The sequence below is a fragment of the Somniosus microcephalus genome, chromosome 26 (genome assembly GCF_052327205.1).
Source record: "Somniosus microcephalus isolate GS21.2 chromosome 26, FLI_Smic_1.0, whole genome shotgun sequence".
Taxonomy (NCBI): Eukaryota; Metazoa; Chordata; class Chondrichthyes; order Squaliformes; family Somniosidae; genus Somniosus; species Somniosus microcephalus.
In genome coordinates, this window is record NC_141012.1 from 11,050,377 (window position 1) to 11,072,198 (window position 21,822).

At 47.7% G+C, this 21,822-nt stretch overlaps 1 protein-coding gene across 12 annotated transcripts in view; it reads left to right on the forward strand.

Moving 5' to 3' along the window:
- Positions 1 to 21,822, forward strand: part of cep164 (centrosomal protein 164) — a 167,186-nt gene that overhangs the window by 117,250 nt on the left and 28,114 nt on the right. For 10 of the 12 annotated variants that reach the window (XM_085967825.1, XM_085967831.1, XM_085967830.1 and 7 more), the window contains 6 exons: positions 188 to 352; positions 2,571 to 2,795; positions 4,867 to 4,998; positions 11,933 to 12,149; positions 16,506 to 16,583; positions 18,929 to 19,048. In XM_085967825.1, coding sequence (XP_085823951.1) covers positions 188 to 352; positions 2,571 to 2,795; positions 4,867 to 4,998; positions 11,933 to 12,149; positions 16,506 to 16,583; positions 18,929 to 19,048 — 937 coding nt within the window. The remainder of the gene's footprint in view (positions 1 to 187; positions 353 to 2,570; positions 2,796 to 4,866; positions 4,999 to 11,932; positions 12,150 to 16,505; positions 16,584 to 18,928; positions 19,049 to 21,822) is intronic. The other 2 variants (XM_085967834.1, XM_085967835.1) reach the window with 1 other exon arrangement.

Consider the following 21,822-nt stretch of genomic DNA (forward strand, 5'->3'; position numbering starts at 1 on the left):
ACCCAGATATCTGTCGGTACCGCAGACAGCTCGTCTGCTATCAGTGCAGTACTCGAATGACTGAAACAGCATCATCTTCATGGAGCTTCCATCAGGAATTGATAATGTGAGAACGCTATGATGGTTTGTCATAATAATAGTTTTTTTTTGTGCTTGGTCCTTACCCTTTTCCTAAATTCCTATGAAGCGAGACTGAGAAGATTATACATAATGACAGACACGAAGATGAAAAAGACGAGAGTCTTTTAAGTAATCTGCCAGACGAGAAGGAAGACGATGATTGCCCTAAGGATAATGGAAGTGTAGTGGAACTAATGGTCAGCCAGAAGCAGCCTACTGCCCCTCTGGAACAGTAAGGCTTCTGAATGTAGCTAGAGTCTTGTATATTGTGATTGGATTATGTTATTGCATGATACTCTGGTTCTTTTTTTGATTGGGTATTTTGTGTGTTGTATCTTGCCTCGGTTGTCGACAGGCTGTCCTTAACTGAATATTACCTACTTTCTTATTCCGCAACTTTAAATTATCCCGTTGATTTTCAACCCACTTTTATACCAGAAATTGCATGCAGGTGATTTGGCTCCTTAGCTGTCCTGTCAGGAAGGGTAAGCAGTTGTAATAGAATCATAGGGGGAGAAATTGGGTTGAGGCGCCAAATTGGCGCCAAGTTCACCTGGGCGCTGATTTTTGCACAGCGTTCGGAGCATTAACGAACGTCAGAAATTCAGTTTCAGCGCCCCTAGAGGGAGACGGGGCGAGGCTCGAGGCGCTCCGCGTCCCTCTTAGGGCGCTGAAACTGAATATCGCAGCGCAACGTGCCGCAGCGCCACACGCTGCGACACGGCACGCTGCGGTACTGCAGGCCTTCCTCCCATTGTTAAGGGGGAGGGGCCAGCAACAGCGCGATCCCCGATCGCGAGTGCCGGCAAAAGAGCCCGGCACCAAGGAGAAGTGCCGGGCTCTCGGGAAATAGCCGGCAATGCCGTGGGGGTTGGGGGGGTGTCAGGAGGCCAGTGACGGAGGTGCTGGCAGGCGGCCGCCGAAAAAGGCAGCCGCCCCGCACCTCCACCTTAACTTGCGCCACTGCCGGCACAGCAAGGCCCCGTGAACCGGGCGCGGGTACCAAACGGCGCTACAGCAGCGTTCGCTACCAAATATCGCGATCTGGGCGCTAATGGGGCGCTGCGCACACCGATGACGTCATCGATGGCGGCGCAGCACAACAGGCTAACGCCACCATTAGCGTCCCCGCTGAATGTCGCGGCCAGTGGCGCTACAGCCACTGACTGCCCTCTTTAGGCGCTAATAGGTGGCGCTACATACCCAATTTCTCCCCCATAGAGTTTTGCCGCACAGAAGGCCATGCGGCCCATCGTGTCTGTGCCGGCTCTTTGAAAGAGCTATCCGATTAGTCCCATTCCCCTGCTCTTTCCCCACAGCCCTGCAATTTTCTACCCTTCAAGTATTTATCCAATTCCCTTTTGAAAATTAATGTTGAATCTGCTTCCACCGCCCTTTCAGGCAGCGCATTCCAGATCATCATAACTCGTTGCGTTAAAAAAATTCTCATCTCCCCTCTGGATAACAATGGGCTAAAATGGCTTCGGCAGTTGCAGTGCTCGTAAGTGTCATTTTTGAAAAGTTTAAAAATGACCTTTATATAGAAGCTTTTAGTGCAAAATTGTCAAAGGCTATTTTTTTTTTTTTTTAAACGGTTGGAAGAGATTGCAGCAGTTCCAACCCGTTGCTGCACTGGATTCCGCATAACTAAGTGCATCAGGAATTTCTGCTTAACTGTGCATGATCATCAGGAGACTAAAAGTCAATTCCCAACTGCTTTAGCTAACACCAAAAGATGTTTGGATCTTCAATCTTCATTTAATATTAAATGTGCAAAAACATATTTTTTTATGGATATTGATGGGTACCCAGTAGAAATGGAGAAATGCAGAAAGACGAAAACATTTCTTCATTTGCGCTCATGTCAGCATAAACTAAATCAGTGAAATAGTGCCTGATTTTGATGCTCAAATGTTACCTTAGTCTACTGTCAGGTTTTGGAGAGGGTGCTACTCCGGTTTTTCTGTGTATTCTCAGTTAGGAGCCCAATGAGTGCAGTGGACAATTACTTCACTAAGGTATTTAAATTGGAATTGGACAGGTTCCTACTTCAGGAGAAGAATGTCAGTTTGTCAGCTTTTTAAAATTAAGAAATATAGGTGAATTGTCAAAGCCCATGGCACAGCACACCACAAAAGAATAGGCGTGCTGGTTGGGTGGAACTAAACTTAAGTTTTAATATTAAATAGGAGGAAGGAAGGCTGCATGTTGGACCCAACTGATTGGCTCCTGCCGCGGCAGTGCAGCCCTGCTTCTCACACCCTAGCCCAACTCTGAAGCCAGCCTTCTCATTATCCGTCAGAAGTACGCGTACACAGTAACCTAACTGGGTATTTAGGTGTTTCTGTTGACAAAGCAGCCTCAGAATTTGCAAAGAAATACTGTGCAGCTTTTTAGAGTGTTTGCTAATCTCACTCTATTTGGTTTCCTTTGTTTACTTTGACAAACAGACGCATTCGCCAAGTGCAAGAGCATGAACGGAAGGACAAGGGGCTACTGCAGTCACAGAAATCTGTGGAGGAGTTCCAAGGCAAGTTGAGCGAGGAGCTGGAAGAGGAAGAAATTCAGAAACTCCAGGAGAGGAAGGAGCAGCTTCGTAAACTTCGAGATGAGCTCAGGCAAGAGGAGGAAGAGCAAGCACGGCAGATTTATCGAGACAAAGAAGACAAACTCAGGTATTACACTCCTCGTGTAAGAAGACAGCTTTCACCGTTGCCTACCGGGAGCTTGAGCTCATATAATGAGCTGATACTTTAACACTGTACTGACGGAGTGCTACATTATTGGAAGTGTCATCCTTCAGAAGAAATGTTAAATAAAGCCCATCACGACTGCCTATTCAGGTGGATAGTAAAGATCCCATGGCACCATGGTGAGGAGTTTACCCAATGTCCTGGCCAACATTTCTCCATTAATCAATATCATCAAATTAACCGTTCATTCACCCCATTGCAGTTTGCAGGATCTTGCTATGTGTAAATTGTTACCACGTTTGTCTACATAACAGCGGTCGCTGCATTTTAAACTAACTCATTGGGGACAATTTTAGTCTAACTTCCTGGACGGGAAACCCACAGGATCGGGTGGAGCGTCAGTTTTTCACTCCGCCCAATATTACTCTCCGCTGACTTCAACAGAGTGAAGTTAGGCGGGGTGTAAAACCAGCACTGCACCCGATCCCCCTCAGTTTCCCGACGGTCGGGTTCGGTTAAAATTGTCCCCATAGTGTACAAAGCGCTTAGAGTTGGCCCTGAGAGATGTGCTAAGGTGCTCTTTCTTTTGTAATTGACATCAGGCAGTATATTTCAATGATTTAAACATAACAATTGCCTATCTATCAAATCGCTTGGTTATTGCCCACTAAAAGTGATTAAAACATTTCTGGAGAGTCATTTTGGATGTATATAATTTGTAACTTACTGCCCCCTTGGCCAAGAAGTGCCTTTGTGTGTGCAATATTTCTGAGAGTCTTGGGCCTAGAAATTCAGTGGCGCCCCGTTTGGGGCGCCAGCATCGCCAGGGTGCCGGAAGTACCGCCCGGAAGTAGTCGCGGCCGCCCGCCACAAATTCACTTTCAGCGCCCCGGAGGGAAGCACGGCGCTACTCGAGGCGCCCCGCATCCCTCTTGGGGCGCTGCAACTGAAGATCGCAGCGCAACGTGCCGCAACGCCACACGCTGCGGCACGGCGCGCTGTGGTACTGCAGGCCTTCCTCCTCTTCTTAAAGGGGAGGGGCCTGTTGCAGCGCGCTCAAAGAGCGCGAGTGCCGGCAAAAGAGCCTGGCACCGAGGAGAAGTGCCGGGCTCTTGGGACACAGCCAGCACTCCGTGGGGGGGGGGGAGGGGGCTCAGGAGGCCGGGGACGGCGGCGCGGATAGGTGCTGGCAGGCGGCCAGCAAAAAAAATGGCTGCCCCGCACCTCAGCGCCTCTACCGCCGTGGGTAAGCCCCCCCTGAACCGGTCGCAACAGCAGGGGGCGCTACTAAATTTCGCGATCGGGGCAGTAGCGGGGCGCTGCGCACACCGATGACGTCATCGGTAGCGGCGCAGCGCTATCAGCTAGCGCCGCCATTAGCGTCCCGCTAAGTTTAGCGGGAGGCGTGGCCAGTGGCGTACAACCCACTAAGTGCCCTCTTAGGGTGCTAACGGGTGGCGCCGCCCACTGAATTTCTAGGCCTTTAGCTTTAGACCTTGTAACCCACTCTGCCACTTCAACCCTGAAAGTTGCTTACTGCTGTAGCCTTAAACTGCAATGAATATTTGGATGCAGTATTGTGTCTCTAACTGGCCATCTGGTGCCGTTGTACACAGGCTTATTATTGGCAGGGATCCGGGATGGCCTTCAGAATTCATCCACTGAAGTGGTTCCAGTAGTCCTATTCTGCCAAAGAGTGGTGGCAAGCTATTTGACCATGGAGAGAGTGACTGGCCAACTGAATCCTGCTCCAAGTCAATGTCCACACGTGAACTTTCGAGCAGAACTTACTGGAACCCTGACTGATGTTCCCTTCTCACTCTTTCTCTCCTGACTGCAACCGCCCCCCCCCCCCCGCCCCCCCACAAAGTTCAGGAGCACTGAGCCTAACTTTAGCACCCCAAATGGTCCGCTAGCAGAAATCAGCAATCAAACCTGGAACCGTCTGGCCTGTCTGAGTTACTAGTCCTTCACCGAGGGAATTCCATCCCACAGTTTCCGGAGATGACAGAGATGAATGAAACCTCACAGTTTTATATTTTCAATCTTCAAGGTTACTCAGAGAGCAGCTCAGGATTGAGCGAGAGGAAGAGGAGGCACAACTGAAAGAAGAACAGAGCGATGGGCTGTTCAAACTGCGAGTCCAGATTAAAAATGAAATTAAGGCAACAGAAAAGGAAATTAGGTAACAAACTGGAAAAGTGTAAAGATGAACTAGAAAAAGTGGTGCTCTTGAATCCTGTTACAGGAAACTTTGTGCTATCCGGCACCGACGGGACCGAGCTGTTGCCGTTCCCTCAAAACTGCCGGACACTCCAGCGCTAATGTTGAAACATACGGAGATTTTCAGATCCGTGTGAATCAACAAACCCTGTTGCTTAGCAACAGCTTCTAAACAGTCGGCAAGCGTCTCTGTAGCGTCTCTAGCTGAAGCTGTTGCTTAGCTACAGACGTTGCAGAGCTTGACTGTTGAGAAAAAAGCAACGAAAAGAAATGAAAAGAAAAAAAACGGCTCCTGATTTTTGCCGGTGGCTCGAGCTTGCCGGACATTTAGCCTCTGGATAACACAAAGTTTCCTGTACTCATTTTCTCTATTAAATTAAGGTTTTGAAGCTTGCATATTTTTTTTAAATGACCATTTTGCTGTATTTGATCTTCATTTATTTGCATCACACCAGCCTCACACTGTATCCCTGTGAGTTCTTAAGAAAATGACTGAAGGGGCTTTTACTTTACTCCAGTGCCCTTTGACGTAAGAAAACTACTAGGCACTTGATCTAAGCGTTAAACAAAGCTTTAATCAACTGTTTTACAACATGGGGGTCTAGTTGTGTCCTTCACTAGTTCCTGTTAAGAATGTCCTGTGCAAGCTGGGCCCTGTTAAATCCGTGAATCTTGATGTATGGTGTCCTTCAAGAAATAGACAGAGACTGCAAAGGAACAATCAACAGGTGTTTACTGCGTGAGGGTTACTCTAAAACTAACAGTACAGATCCCTACTCAGGGTTTATATACAGGTGTGGTCACTGCCGGTACTACAGTATACAGGAGCTGTAAAAAGTAGTTCTCCCCTTAAAGGTACATACACTACAATTCCTCCCCTTTTAGATTAACAGTACCATAACATTCATTTAACAATTAACACTTTTAACATGCAACATTAACTGAAAATAGTCCATTTATAAATTCAGTCTTTGGGGCGGCTTCCTGATCCTTTCTGGATAGCGCCTTTCCTGAGTGTCTTGCTCTTGGTGCGGAGGCGATTCTGGCCCCCTGTCGTCGGTTGGTTCATCAGCTTCCGATGCTACTGTTTCTGGGGCAGATGTTACCTGTATGTCGGGTTCATCACCAGGTACGCGAGACATGGGGTTGACTCGTTCCTGTGACTCTAGGATCTGGTCGACATGGCGTCTCACAATGTTCTCCCCAACATCCACTGTGTACATTAGTGGCCCCTGCCGTGTGCATATCGTTCCTGGTTGCCATTTCTCTGTTCGGTAGTCGCGGGCCAAGACTGGTTGCCCTACATTGAAGCTCCTTGTCGGCTTCTCATTGATGTGCTGGAATTGCTTATTCTCAACATCTCTTCGTACATTTGGTCTGAGCAAATCCAGACGAGATCTCAACCTTCGGTTAAAGAACATCATGGCCGGGGTCTGGTTGGTGACTGCATGTGTCGCATTTCTGTAGGCTAACAGGAAATTGTCCACCTTATGCTGCAGTGGAATGTCGTCATCGCACATGGCCCTTACTGCCTTTTTAAAGGTTTGTACGAACCTCTCAGCCAATCCATTTGTGGCTGGATGATACAGGGCGGATGTGTAATGCCTTACCCCATTCCTTTTCATAAATTTCCGAAACTCTTCGGACACAAACTGTGGTCCGTTATCAGAGCAAATCTGCTCTGGCAAGCCGTTCCTGGCAAATATGGTCCGTAGGACTGCAATCGTTTTCTCCGTGGTGATGGAGGACATTTTGATCACCTCAGGCCATTTCGAGTGCGCATCCACGGCTATTAAAAACATTGAGTCCATGAATGGATCAGCAAAATCAATATGCACCCGTTGCCATGGAGAGGAGGGCCACTCCCATGGGTGTAGAGGGGCATGTGGTGGTGCATTTTGGACCTTCTGGCATCCTGAGCAGCTCTTTGTCAGGTCCTCGATTTGCTGATCGATCCCCAGCCACCACGCATAAGCCCTAGCAAGGCTTTTCATTTTCACCCCTCCCAGATGGCCTTCGTGAAGCTCATTGAGCACTCTCTCCCTTAACTTGGGTGGAATTACCACTCGGGATCCACACATCAAGGTCCCCTGGCATACTGACAGCTGTTCTCTTCTGGATGAGAATGCTGGCAACAGTGAGTCGCCATGTGTTGGCCATCCCTTCACCGTCAAGTCATATACCCGAGACAGTGTCGGATCATTGCGGGTCTCCTCTATACCAGCGTTAGTTACTGGCAAGCGTTCAATTATAGTCGAATAAAATATTTCGACAGAGTCCACTGCTGGTGCTTCCTCCGCCGTAGGCAGTGGCAGGCGTGATAGCCCATCAGCATTTCCATGCTGTTTCGTGCCCTTATACTCTATTTCATATTGGTTCGCCCCGAGAAAAAGGGACCATCTTTGTAGCTGTTACGCAGTCATCACCGGAACGCCCTTCTTTGGATTAAAGATGGAGACAAGTGGTTGGTGCTCAGTCAGCAAGGTGAACTTCTGCCCGTGCAGATAGTGGTTGAACTTTTTCACTCCCCACACTAGGCTGAGGGCCTCCCTGTCAATCTGGGCGTAGTTACGCTCGGCTGAGGTTAGTGACCGAGACGCAAAGGCTACTGGCCTCTCCGAGCCATCCGGGAATTTGTGCGACAGCACCGCTCCAATACCATAGGGTGATGCATCACACGCCAACCGAATTGGTAGTGCTGGGTTGAAATGAGCCAACACCTCTTTTGATGTGATCAATTCTTTGCACTTCTGGAAAGCTCGTTTACATTCGTCATTCCACTTCCATCATACCCCCGTTTGCAGTAGGGTGTTCAGTGGGTGTAGTACTGTAGACAAATTCGGCAAGAACTTATGGTCGTAGTTCACCAGCCCGAGGAACGACCTCAGTTGTGACACATTTCCCGGTGCTGGAGCCTTGACTACTGCCTCAATCTTTTCAGGGGACTTATGTAACCCCTCTTCATCAATAACGTGGCCACAATACGAGATCTGCTTCTGGAAAAACTCGCATTTGTGGCGATTAGCTCGGAGCCCATATTCCTTCAATCTAGTGAGCACCTGCTCCAGGTTGGCGAGGTGATCACTGTCATTTTCGCCCGTGACCAGGATGTCGTCCAAATAACACTGGGTCCCTGGAATCCCTTGCAGGACTTGATCCATTGCCCTTTGCCAAATAGCCGGAGCTGATGCTACCCCGAACACCAGCCGGTTGTATTGGTAGAGACCTTTATGAGTGTTGATCGTGAGGTACTGTTTCGAGGCTTCTTCTACCTCCATTTGCAGGTACGCCTGGGCCAGATCAATCTTAGTGAAGCGTTTTCCTCCAGATAGCGAGGCGAAAATATCTTCAATCCGCGGAAGCGGATATTTTACCGTGTGAAGGACTGGGTTCACTGTCACCTTAAAGTCCCCACAGATGCGAACCTTCTTTGGTTCCCCAGGCGTATTACTCAACGACCTCTTCATTACAGGAACGATGGGTGTAGCCCACTCGCTCCAGTCCACTTTGGACAGTACTCCTGAACGTTCCAAACCTTCCAGCTCTGCTTCGACGGCTGGGCGGATCGCATAAGGCACCGGTCTGGCCTTAAAAAACTTTGGGCTTGCATTTTCCTCTATTTTGATCGTCGCTATTATGCCTTTTAGTGTTCCGAGTCCCTCCTGGAACACTTCTTGTGCGTCAGTTAGCATTTTTGACAGTCGTCCAGGTGTGATGTCGTCATCCTTTTTGGCATCTACAGTCAGTGCTTGTATGGAATGCCAATCTAGCTGTATCTTCCGGATCCATTCACGACCTAGTAGTGGTGGTCCTCCATCTGGCAATACAGATAGGTCCATTTTTGGTGTTTCCTTGCCGTTATATATAACGTTCACCCTTATTTTTCCTTTGGGGTAGACTTTTTGCCCCGTGTACATCTTCAAGACAATCTGTATCTCTCAAGGGTATATGTGAGAATAGCCGCTTGTAGTCCCTTTCGGTTTATGACTGTTAGGGCTGATCCTGTGTCCAATTCCATTTTCACTTGGACTCCGTCTATCTTGAGCGTGACCCAGATAGTTTGGTGATCCTCCATTTTGAATACATTATGTAGTTTCAGACAACCCAGCTCCTTGCTTCCGGAGTCTGTATCACTTTTCTGCTCGTCTGAACTACTCTTCGTCACCTTATGTACCTTTTTGTACTTCTCCTGTGGAGATTTCTTGCTGCTGGTTTCCTTTCCCGACCTGCAGACTCTTGCTATGTGTCCTACTTTTCCACACTGCACACTTGGTCCTTGAACCAACAATCCTTATGGTCGTGTGTTGTTCTGCCGCAGCGATAACACTTCACTGCTCCATATGACATTTCATTTGTGCCATATTCTTGCGGTCTCCGTTGTATCTCTGCAGCGCCCCGTGCGGCTGCTTCGTGTGATACTGCCATGCTGAAAGCCTTGTCCAGCGTAAGATCCTTTTCTGATAGAAGCCGTTTCTGGGTTCCTTCACTTTGAAGCCCACACACAAACTTGTCCCTTAAAGTATCTGCTAGTCCCGTTCCATACTGGCAGTGTTTCGATAGCTTGCGCAGTTCCGTTAAATACTCAGCATTACTTTCGTCTTTATGCTGGTTCCTTTTGTGAAACTTAAATCTTTCTGCTATCAGCAGCGGTGTGGGGTTTAAGTGGTCCTGTAGGATTGCCACTATGCTTTCAAAATCCTTTTCCACTGGCTTCTCTGGGGTTACTAGGTTTCGCAGTAAGCCATACGTTTGTGCACCCATGGAATTCAACAATACCAGTGCTTTCCTGGCATCTGGCACTTCATTCACCTTGCAGTACACTTCTATGCGTTCTACATATGTCGTCCAATCTTCGACTTCATTGTCGAACGCTGTGACACTGCCACTCTTCGGCATCCCTGGGTGTGGTTAGACTGGCTGAAAATGGCGTCTCCCGTGCTCTCCTCCGCTGTGGCTCAAAATGGCGTCTCCCGCGCTCTCCCTTCTTCTCCGCTGCAGCTCAAAAATGGGTCTCCTGCGCTCTCCCTTCTTCTCCGCTGCGGCTCAAATGGCGTCTCCCGCGCTTTCCTTTCTTCCCCCGCGGACGCTGCTCAGCCCTTGAACACCGGCCGCGCTCTGCGCGTTTTCCTGCGTGCCTCTCTCGTTGACGCCGCTCGGTCCTGAACCCCAGCTGTGCCCTGTGCGCTTTACCCTCTCTCTCTGCTCCCGTCGACGCTGCTCGGCCTTTTCCTGTGCCGTCGGTCGGCTCGAACCACCGCTGTGCGGGAAGGGTCTGCGCCGTACCTGTTGCCAGCCCGCCTCGCTGGAGTCTCCGCCGGATGGTCAACGCCCGTGTCTCTGGAATCGGCCTTCCTCTGCAGAGTTGCAGGTAGGTTCGAATCGCCTCGTCGCCAATGTTAAATCCGTGAATCTTGATGTATGGTGTCCTTCAAGAAATAGACAGAGACTGCAGAGGAACAATCAACAGGTGTTTACTGGGTGAGGGTTACTCTAAAACTAACAGTACAGATCCCTACTCAGGGTTTATATACAGGTGTGGTCACTGCCGGTACTACAGTATACAGGAACTGTAAAAAGTAGTTCTCCCCTTAAAGGTACATACACTACAGGCCCGTGACCGAGTATTTATACTCTCCCTGGACAGTGCCACCCACAGGCCGCTCAGTATTATTTCATAAGTCTTTCTTTCATGAATGACTGATTCATGTCACCCTTGACACAATGACATGTGGTTCATGTGTATTTTGTATCTCTGGCAAATATAACCTTCCAGACAACAGTTGGGAACAGAGACCCACTTTTTCTTGGGTCCCCCAGTCTGCTGCCACAATACCTGCAATCATCTTGTTGGCCTACTGGGAATTGCTGCACGATGCTGAGCGTGTGTGACTCATTGAGCTGGTTTAGTCTCCGTTCCCAGGCCTGCAACTTTGATTTTCTTAACGATTAGTTTTTTAAATTGAAGAAAAAGAATCTTTGTAAGATGGAAGAAAATAGTTTGTGTTGTCCATGTTATCCTTTGCCTCTACTCTCCTATAGGCCGATATACAGATAGCCCGGTACGTGTTTTTGGAATTGGCCTCTAGCAGACTGACAGCTTCAAAGGGGTAATATTGACTTGAAAGAGCAGCTCACGGAAGTCCTTTTAGCATTGCTCCCCTGTAACCAACACATAATGTAGAAGAACCATGGGGAGATTTGTATGTAACATCCTGGTTACTGTCGTACAATCGGCCCAATCCAAAGGAGCCCAGTGGGCCAGTTTCCACCCTTTTAGCACTCAGTACAAGCCTGCTGTCAAAGATGCTGTAATTACCAGTTACTTTTTCTACAACTGTGCATTGAGATCATAACATGTTCTTTTAATGGATTCGGCCTAATAGGACAAATTGGTTAAAAGGAATGTTTTGCTCACTTCGGGGGTGTTGCAATTAATAGGCTCTTGCTGTACTGATAAGAAAAATAATTTGTTAATTTGATAGTTGCTCCTAGCAAAAGAAGAAAACCTATTAGTACAAATTGCATTAAATTTGAACCTTTAATACTCTCTTGCTATTATACCAATTTTATAAGGGACATAAAATAGCAAAATCATGGTAAGGTTTAAAAAAAATTTTAAAAGACACATCATACAGTGTTTTTTGTTGACTAATGCAAAGCAGAGGTAAATTGAGTATTTCTACAAGTGTTTCCTTTGCCCAAGTGGGCTTTTTCTTAGTTTAGGAATGTTTATTAGGAAAAATAAAAATAAAACTGACTAAATAGCTGGCCCAAAGAGATGCTGATCAAAATGGCAACTGAACAGCAGTTGGATAATATTCTCGGTAGCCATCAGTAGGTTATTTTTTTTGACGCTGGTTTGCATGTCTGTGAATGTTTTATTTTCTATGTTCCAGGGCAGAGAAGGAGGCTATGCTGCAGCAGCTTAGAGACGAACTGAGATCACTGCAGGCAACTGAGCAGCAAAACTTGGAGGAAAAAAAGCGTGCTCTTCTGGAGCAGATGAGGGAGGAGACGGAGAAAGTCTTAAAGGGAGAGGAGGTTGTGCTGGAAAAGAAAAAAATGAAAGCTCTTGGTGAGCTGAAGGAACAGTTAGAAAAAGAAATGGAAGAGGTAAGCCTCAGCTCCTGGGTCTACAGTTGTGGTACTGATGTAAACCATCTTCATTACACAAAAAACAATGATATTCAAGCAGTACTACTGGACATATGGCATTACTGTAGCTTTGTGCCCAAGTATTGAGTACCTCTGTATTGTGTAACTTATACAGGAAACTCTTTTTTATCCGGCAACGACGGGACCGGCGTGGTGCCAGTTGATCAAAAAGTCCGGATTACAGAGAGGTATACTTACCAAGGTACGAGAGCCCCGTACACGGCCACAGGTGCAGGAGCCCTGGTTACACGGCACTTGTGCAGGAGTCCCGGTTACACAGCCACAGATCCAGGAGTACCTGTTGCACGGCCACAGGTGCAGGAACCCCGGTTACACGGCCACAGATCCAGGAACCCCGGTTACACGGCCACTAATATATAGTAAAACTTACCTGAACCTACTCCTGAAGTTTGCCGGTTAAAAGAGAGTTTCCTGCATTAGTATCTATATATATAAAGCGGCTCTTCTGTCTGTCCCGATGTCTGTCTGTCTGTCCGTCCGTTCTCTATACGTTTGAAAGTTACAGAGCGTACCGACGCGCGCGTCGCCTCAAAAGAAAGCTTGCGATTCCGGACCGGTCATGCCGCCCGCACTGACCGCGCATGCGCCGCCCGCGAGAGCCCGCTCCCGGCGCCGGCCGCCGCTCAGCATTCCCGCTATCGCAACGGCACCGGACCTCAGGCGCTAGGCAGGGGGAGGGGCCGGAGAGAGGGACAGAGGGGAGCAGGGGAGCGGGGGAGTGGGGTTGGGCGAGGGAGGGAGACAGGGGAGGGGAGGGAGGGAGAGGAGGGGAGGGGAGGGAGAGAGGGGAGGGGAGGGAGGGATAGGACAGGGAGAGGACATGACAGGGAGAGGGGGGACACACAGGGGCAGGGAGACCAAGCGCCCCTAAATTGCCCTCGCAACGCGGGGCTCCCCAGCTAGTCTATATATATAAAGCGGCTCTTCTGTCTGTCCCGATGTCTGTCTGTCCGTCCGTTCTCTATACGTTTGAAAGTTACAGAGCGTACCGACGCGCGCGTCGCCTCAAAAGAAAGCTTGCGATTCCGGACCGGTCATAGGCGTATTTACGTTTCGGCCGCACAAAAATCCCGCCCGCGGTATCCGAAAAACGTTCAGCCTTCCGCTCATTAGCATCTCATTAGCGACCGTGTGACGTCGAGGTCAACCAATCGGACGGCGGGTTCCTTCCTACAGTTGAGTGTCGAGTGACTCGACGATTGACCAATCCTACGCTTCGGTGACCTGACCGGTCGACCAATCGGTGCGTGTGTGGGCGGGCCTTATCCTTCTGAACCGAGGTGAGTGGCCGCCATCTTGATTTTTCACGATTTTTTCCCCACACCTTCAGTGTGTTAGGGAAGTAAGGTAAATATTTGAATTATGTGTTAGGGAATTAATTAACAATTTATTTGAGTTTTATATTGTGTTTAGCAACCCCCCCCCCTCCTCCTCACCCTCGCGCAGGGGGGACTCGGGGCCTGAAGCTCAAAAAATTTCTCTCTCTCTCTTTCTTCCCTCTCTCTCTCTCCTCCTCTTCCCTCTCTCTCCTTCTCCTCTTCCCTCTCTCCTCTTCCCTCTCTCTCCTTCTCCTCTTCCCTCTCTGTCTCTCTCTGCTTCCCCCTCTCAGGTTTCACGGTGTCGCGGACGGAGCGCGGGCGGGCCGCCCGAAGTTTCCCGCTCGCTAACGGCCGCCAAGCCGCCCTTGCCTGCTCCCCGCGGGCCGCCTCGCGCCGCCCGCTCTGACCGCGCATGCGCCGCCCGCACTGACCGCGCATGCGCCACCCGCCCGCAGCGGCCGTCCATCAGCCGCGCGATACGCGGGGGACCTCAGCTCCGGTCCGTCCCGGCCTCAGAACCCGACCGTGCCTTAAGCGCTAGGCCCCGCACGGCCGCTATCGCAACGGCACCAGACCTCAGGCGCTAGGCGGGGAAGGGGCCGGAGAGAGGGACAGAGGGGAGCGGGGGAGTGGGGGAGGGGAGGGGGTGGGGGGAGGGAGGGGGGGAGGGAGGGAGAGGAGGGGAGGGAGAGGAGGGGAGGGAGAGAGGGGAGGGGAGGGAGGGATAGGACAGGGAGAGGACATGACAGGGAGAGGGGGGACACACAGGGGCAGGGAGACCAAGCGCCCCAAAATTGCCCTCGCAACGCGGGGCTCCCCAGCTAGTAATTTATGTAAGAAAGACAAATAGACCCTTATAAAATGAATTAAGAGACGACACTTTTTACCAACATTTCCTACATTACAACAGTAACGACACTTCAAAAGTACTTCATTGGCTGTAAAGCTCTTTGGGACGCCCTGAGGTTGTGAAATGCAAGTCTGTCTTTCTTTTCAAAATGTTGAATCTCAAAGTCACCAATTCTAGCTGGTTGTCAGGAGCCGCTAAGATTGTGCTTGTAGTTTTACTGTCAATTTTTTGCGGAGTAATGAAAAAGTGTTCTCTTGCAAATCACACAATTCTTTGACATGAACTACCAAGTTGATGGAAGTAGTTGCTTTGAGAGTGCAATACATGCTTGAAGCCAATGCCACCTTTGAGAAAATGCATCAAAAAGATTCAATATTACATCCACAAAGCTGCTTCTATTTTGTGCCTTTTGGTGTTTATATCCCTCTTGTTTGGAGCTTGTGATGACTTTATCTTCCTTCAAATGGATGATACAGTGCATGAGAAGTACCATTCTTCCTAAATAGAGGCATAGAGTACAAAAGCAAGGAAGTTATGATGAACCTTTATAAAACACTTGTTCGGTCTCAACTGGAGTATTGTGTCCAATTCTGGGCATCGCACTTTAGGAAGGATGTGAAGGCCTTAGAGAGGGTGCAGAAAAGATTCACAAGAATGGTTCCAGGGATGAGGGACTTCAGTTACGTGGATAGACTGGAGAAGCTGGGGTTGTTCTCCTTAGAGCAGAGAAGTTTGAAAGGAGATTTGATAAAGATGTTCAACGTCACGAGGGATCTAGACAGAGTAGATAGACTCCCATTGGCGGAAGGGTCGAGAACCAGAGGACACAGATTTAAGGTGATTGGCAAAAGAACCAAAGGCGACATGAGGAAAAACTTTTTTACGCAGCGAGTGGTTAAGATCTGGAATTCCCTGCCTGAAAGGGTGGTGGAGGCAGATTCAATCGTGGCTTTCAAAAGGGAATTGGATAAATACCTGAAGGAAAAAAAAAATTGCAGGGCTACGGGGAAAGGGCGGTGGAGTGGGACTGGCTGAGGTGCTCTTGCAGAGAACCGGCACGGGCTTGACGGGCCGAATGGCCTCCTTCTGTGCTGTAACCATTCTATGATTCTATCCTATATTTAGAGCCTGGTTTTGATTAGTACCTCAAAGAAAGCAATAAAATGATCCAGAGCAGCGCCTTCTAAATTGTTCATTGCAATTTCTTCTGGCATTGTGTAAATCCAGTGAAAGCTGGAAAAAGAAAAATGACTGGAACAGTTCAGCCTACTTTACAGGTAAAGGTCAGAGACTGCGCAAGCAAGCAACCAATTACCCATTGGTTACAGCAAGTGGATCACTGAAGAAAATTCTCTGCTGATTTACATTACACATTTACATATTTTAGTGCATTGCCACTGGGATTCAGTGTTGAAATTTGCTTTCTCCAGAATGCCAAACCTTGTTCAGAAGTTCTGTTCTAGATCAGTATAATACAACAGCAGGCTTTGCTGCAGTCCAGATTTCTATCCCAATTGGTTGCTATGTCAATTGCGTTTTCTGAATATCTATAAAACATAAGAATTAGGAGCAGGAGTCGGCCATACAGCCCCTCAAGCCTGCTCTGCCATTCAATAAGATCATGGCCAATCTTCAACCTCAACTCCATTTTCCCGCCCATCTCCATATCCCTTGATTCCCCTAGAGTCCAAAAGTCTATCCATTTCTGCCTTGAATATACTCAATGATTCTGCCTCCACAACCCTTTGGGGGTAGAGAATTCCAAAGATTCACAATCCTCTGAGTGAAGAAATTTCTCCTGATCTCAGTCTTAAATGGCCGACCCCTTATCCTGAGACTGTGCCCCCTCGTTCTAGACTCGCCAGCCAGGAGAAGCAACCCCTCAGCATCTACCCTGTCAATCCCCCTCAGAATCTTGTATGTTTCAATGAGATCATCTCTCATTCTTCTAAACTCTAGAGAGTATAGGTCCATTATCTAAGCCACAGTAATAGTATAGTTACAATCGCAGCATATCAACTTGAGGAGCACACATGTAGTGTCTTATAACTGTATATATGTACATGAGTTGGAATTTCCTTCTCCGCTACCTGTTCAATTTTTATAACTTAATTTCTCCTGCAGGAACTGGAGGAACTTGAGAACAGACACTCTAGTGACCTTGAAGGACTGAAAACTGCAACTGAGGAAAAACATCAAGAAGTGAGTTAATAAACAAAAAACATTAAAAATTGCTAAAATTTCAGAAAGGAGAAGCTTCTTTCCATAGCGAGAATCCAATTCACAATGCTAGGGCAGCTGATGGGGAGGTTAATTGAATCAGAAAACCTGTTTTACACAAGCAAAGAGGAGCCTCTCCACAGGAATCTTTACTTCATCCTGGTCCAAGTTCTGCTGTACTTGTAATGCCCTAAGAAGTAAACCCTAGGGTGCTCAGATGGCAGGATACCCTATGGTGCATCAAAAATAATGAGCACATGAGCTGTTAATACTCACAATACTTCACAGAACTTTATAAAATCAGTTCTCTCTGAACCTTAGCATTTCTGCACTTGTTAATGATGTGTTTTACTTTGTATTCCTGTTTGTGTTTCTTTGCTGAGACACCTTATCTAAAGGCCTATATTTTTCTGTCTGTCTTGGTTCTTCCCATGCCACACACCAATCCAAGCCATGAGGACAAGCAGTCAATCCTGTCCTTGTGCTCCACTTAAAATGGGTGCTTGGAAGTTTTGTCAAATTTGCCTAGGGTGACAGAATATCCCACCTTAACCCTCACCCATTCCCCACTCCCGTGGGAAGCAGCCCACCTCTGCTCAGCAGGTTCTCAGAATGACACAGCTGAAGTCAGGATTGCAGCTATGAATGCCCATCGTGCCGGGCGTTGATCCACCCTATTATGTGCCAGATGGGCCGATTGGCCTATTTCTGTGCTGTAGATTCTGTGTAATTCAATGTAAAAGATGTGCCATGAATAATTTTTGGTTGGTGTATTTTACAGCGGACTGATGCAACGGAAATTATTTAAAGAGTGAGCATTGTCCTAAAAAAAAACTGCAAAAGAATTGTCATTAAATCTAAAATGTTCTTACTCTTATTGATCTCAGCACGGTGGCATAGTGGTTAGCACTGTTGCCTCACAGCACCAGGGACCCGGGTTCAAATCTGGCCTCGGGTGACTGTCTGTGTGGAGTTTGCACATTCTCCCCGTGTTTGCGTGGGTTTCCTCCGGGTGCTCCGGTTTCCTCCCACAGTCCAAAGATGTGCGGGTTAGGTTGATTGGCCATGATAAAAAATTGACCCTTAGTGTTAGGGGGGATTAAATACGTGGGGTTATGGGGATAGGGCTTGGGTGGGATGGCTGTCGGTGTAGGGACCGGGTGCTAGGGTTTGGATGATCAGCCATGATCTCGTTGACTGGCGGAGCAGGCTCGAGGGGCCGAATGGCCTACTCCTGCTCCTATCTTCTATGTTTATGTATGTTTCTATGATATTACCAAATGTTTTTGTTTCAGCAGTGAGTGTTGATGAGTTCAGGCAAATTGCCTTCGAAGAGTTGCTGACCCGAATGGTGTAAGGAAGCTGAATTAGCATTCACTGTTAAAGCAAAAGCACCCTACGCTACTGCTCTATCTCCAGTACCGTTAATTCAGCTTCCCCATTCTGCTGGGCTCGTTTGCGCCTCCAAATCAGTTTTCCCATTTATGTCATCTGCACTCATTGTTAAACGTAGATATATATAAAAAAAGAGGATCCATAGCAGTGTGTCAAGGAGACCTGCTTTAATGATGCAAGCAAAGCTGAATATCAGTGGGAGAGATGCAATGGTACTTTTGTGTTGATAATTTGCTGAGTGTCAGGTGAGCAGTACTCCTATGCCAGCAGCACATTATTATATCAATATAAAGGAGGTGAACTCCTCGATTCTGCTGTTCAGGACCCAATTTTTTTTTGTACATTCCAAAATCTGCTGTTGCAGCCGGTGCAAAACTCGCATGCCATCGCTGTTGGCCCTCCCAAAGAAAAGAAAATGGTGCTCATTGGTCACACGGCTCCATTTGAATATTTCTCTGTGCCGTACCATCAACATGAGAGCGTCTTAAGAAACTGAAGCAGTTTCAGAGCGAACTTAGAGAGTTAACTACAGGAAACTCTCGATTTACCGGCACCTAAGTAACCGGAAATCTCTGTTAACCGGCAAAATTCAGGAGTAGGTTCAGGTAAGTTTTACTTCATATTAGTGGCCGTTCCTGGATCTGTGGCTGTGTAATCGGGGTTCTTACAGCTGTTGCTAAGCAACAGGGACGCTTGGATCTTGTGGCCGGGTTCCTGCACCTGTTGCTAAGCAACAGGGAAGCCTGGATTTGTTGCTGTGTACGGAGCTCTTGTACCTTTTACTATACCTCTCTGTAATCCGGACTTTTTGATAAACCGGCACCACGCCAGTCCCGTCGGTGCCGGATAAAAAAGAGTTTCCTGTACATAGACAATTACTCAAGAGGTTAAGAGGACACTCTCGGACAATTCATTTCTGCTCCTCTCCCAAGGTGCTTTCCGGTCTCCAGAAGCAGATCGCTGACGCCCACAATGACGAGGAAGCTCATCAGCAGGGAGACCTTCAGAAAGCACAGGTGAAAATACAACAAATTGCAGACTTTGAGCGAGAGGTGAGCAACCATATTCTCATCTAGGGAAAGTGTGAAATCCGATAATGTCTTGTCCCTGAACTTGAGTATTTTCTGCATGAATTTAAGTATAAAAATGTTCTTCTAAAAAATAACTCCATGTGAGTATGCATTATTTGGACAATTGGCTACCATTATACTATAGTAAGTTTAAATTGATAACTGCAGGCTGTGGAGTGATAGCAAGTGTGTGTTGTGTAACTGCACATTAATTCCAATCATGCTGGATTTTAAACATTAATTAATAGGAATTGGGTCATGTCCCCGGGCTTAGTTCGTGCAGACCAATAGGCTATACAGGTCTGTCTTACAAAGTGGCCGTTCTGTTTGATACAGCGCTGCAATAATACCCACCTTCCTACCTTTGTACTCTCTCCGTGCACTGAAAACGCATTTTGCAGGCTGAAATAAAAATTCTTTCTTGTGACGTTCAAAACTGTGCGATATGTTAAGTAAGTGGATTGAAATGCAGTACTCGCCCCTCACACCTACGGCATGCATAAATGGCATCAGCTCTCTGTATCCCTCCTCCATCAAGGAACCAAACAGAGAAAGGCCTCCATCTCCTCCTCCTATTTGTGCTGGCCACAGGGAACGCCTGGTAAAATGCCATACATTCACAGAGTCCAGGCTGGAGCAACTGAGTGCATACTGCCACATGTAACCAACAGCACCACTTCACCACCCCCCCACCGCCGCAACCCCCACCCCCCGCAGTATCTTGCAAAGCAACAGCGATTTTTAGCCAAGTCTCCAGAACAAGCTCAACTACTCAATTGGAGAGCATGTGGGAGAAATTAGACTGCGTTGCACCCATTTTTTGGGTGCACAACAGGGACCAAAAGCACTCATTTTGCACTCCTCCAATTCTGGCTTCTTGCACATCCACAATTTTCATCGCTCCACCATTGGCAGCCATGCTTTCAGCTGCCTTGGCCCTAAGCTCTGTAATTCCCTTCCTACACCTCTCTCCCTCACTCTCCTCCTTTAAGATGCTCCTTTAAAAACTACCTCTTTGACCAAGCTTTTGGTGTTCTGTCCTGACATCACTTCTGTGGCTCGGTGTCAAATGTTTTTATTTATATTGCTCTTGTTACGAGCCATGGGACGTTTTGCAACAGTAAATGCGCGATATAAATTATAAGTTGTTGTTACTGTTTCTGTCTCCTATGCCTCAAGGATGCCTGAAATAGAGATAAGACAATTTTTCAGGCATCGCTGAAGGCCTCCTAAAACAGGCGTTGGGCCCTTTACATATGTATAAAGCTTCCCTCCGAGAAATCGGACTCCCCGAGTCGAGTAGACATTGGGCCTACTCCACTCAGGCTTTCTAAGCATGGCTATGGCCTAGCAAGTGACTGCCACCAAAAAAGTAAGTAAAATTGTTGTTGTATGGTTGATGTGGAGCCACAAGGAACAGGAGCATTCCTCTTGGCTCCACAACGTACCTGGCAGCTGCTGCCAACTGCGATCGGCCCTCCCCTCCCATTATCCTCTCTTTTTTTCTCCTCCCTGGGACTTGTCTTACTGGCAGCAGCCCTCCGGTAAGTTGGCTGAAATTCATCTGATTCAAATAGGCAAGCTGCTTTTGGCATAACATAACCAAGTTCCATCCCATGTCCCTTGCACAGGACATCCCCTTAAACATACTGGAATCCTAAGCCTTTGCATGGTTCGGGACTGGCTTCAGATACCTGGGTGCACAAGTTGTATCAAAACTCAACATCCCGCGTTAAAAGATATGTCCCCTGTTTATCCCCCCTCCCCAGCACAGCTACCACCACCAGCAGCAATATATATATAGAAACATAGAAGATAGGAGCAGGAGTAGGCCATTCGGCCCCTCGAGCCTGCTCCGCCATTCAATGAGATCATGGCTGATCATCCAAATTCAGTACCCTGTCCCTGCCTTCTCCCCGTATCCCTTGATCCCTTTAGCCTCAAGAAATATATCCAACTCTTTCTTGAATATATTTAATGAACTGGCCTCCACCGCCCTCTGTGGCAGAGAATTCCACAGGTTCACCATTCTCTGGGTGAAGAAATTCCTCCTCATTTCAGTCCTAAATGGCTTACCCCTTATCCTTAGACTATGACCCCTGGTTCTGGACTCCCTGGACATCCGAAACATCCTTCCTGCATCTAGTCTGTCCAGACCTGACAGAATTTTATAGGTTTCGATGAGATCCCCTCTCAATCTTCTAAACTCCAGTGAGTATAAGCCCAATCGACACAATCTCTCCTCATACGTCATTCCTGCCATCCCAGGTATCAGCCTGGTGAATCTTCGCTGCACTCCCTCCATGGCAAGAACGTCCTTCCTCAGGTAAGGTGACCAAAACTGCACACAATACTCAAGCACCAGCCTAATCAGATAGAATAGTCTAACCATATCTCTTCTAGATAAGGGAAAAGGCTGGGGCGTGGGAACTAGTTGGACAGCTCTTTCAAAGAGCCGGCACAAGTACAACGAGCTGAATGACCCGCTTCTGTGCTGTAAGATTCAATGAGATGGGGCAAACACAATGAAAATTAATATGCTTGCCTAAACCCTCCACCTATTCCAGATGCTGCCTATCAAGGTCCCAGCCACCACATGAGAAGACGCCAATAAATGTACATTTATATATATCCTCTTATAACATTTAGGACTTTCTGATAACTCATTAAAATATGCTCCTGTATTGAGGCATTTTCTTCCCTAGTTTGAATCTGCATTGATTTTAATACTTAAAGGAATAGTTTTATTACTGCAG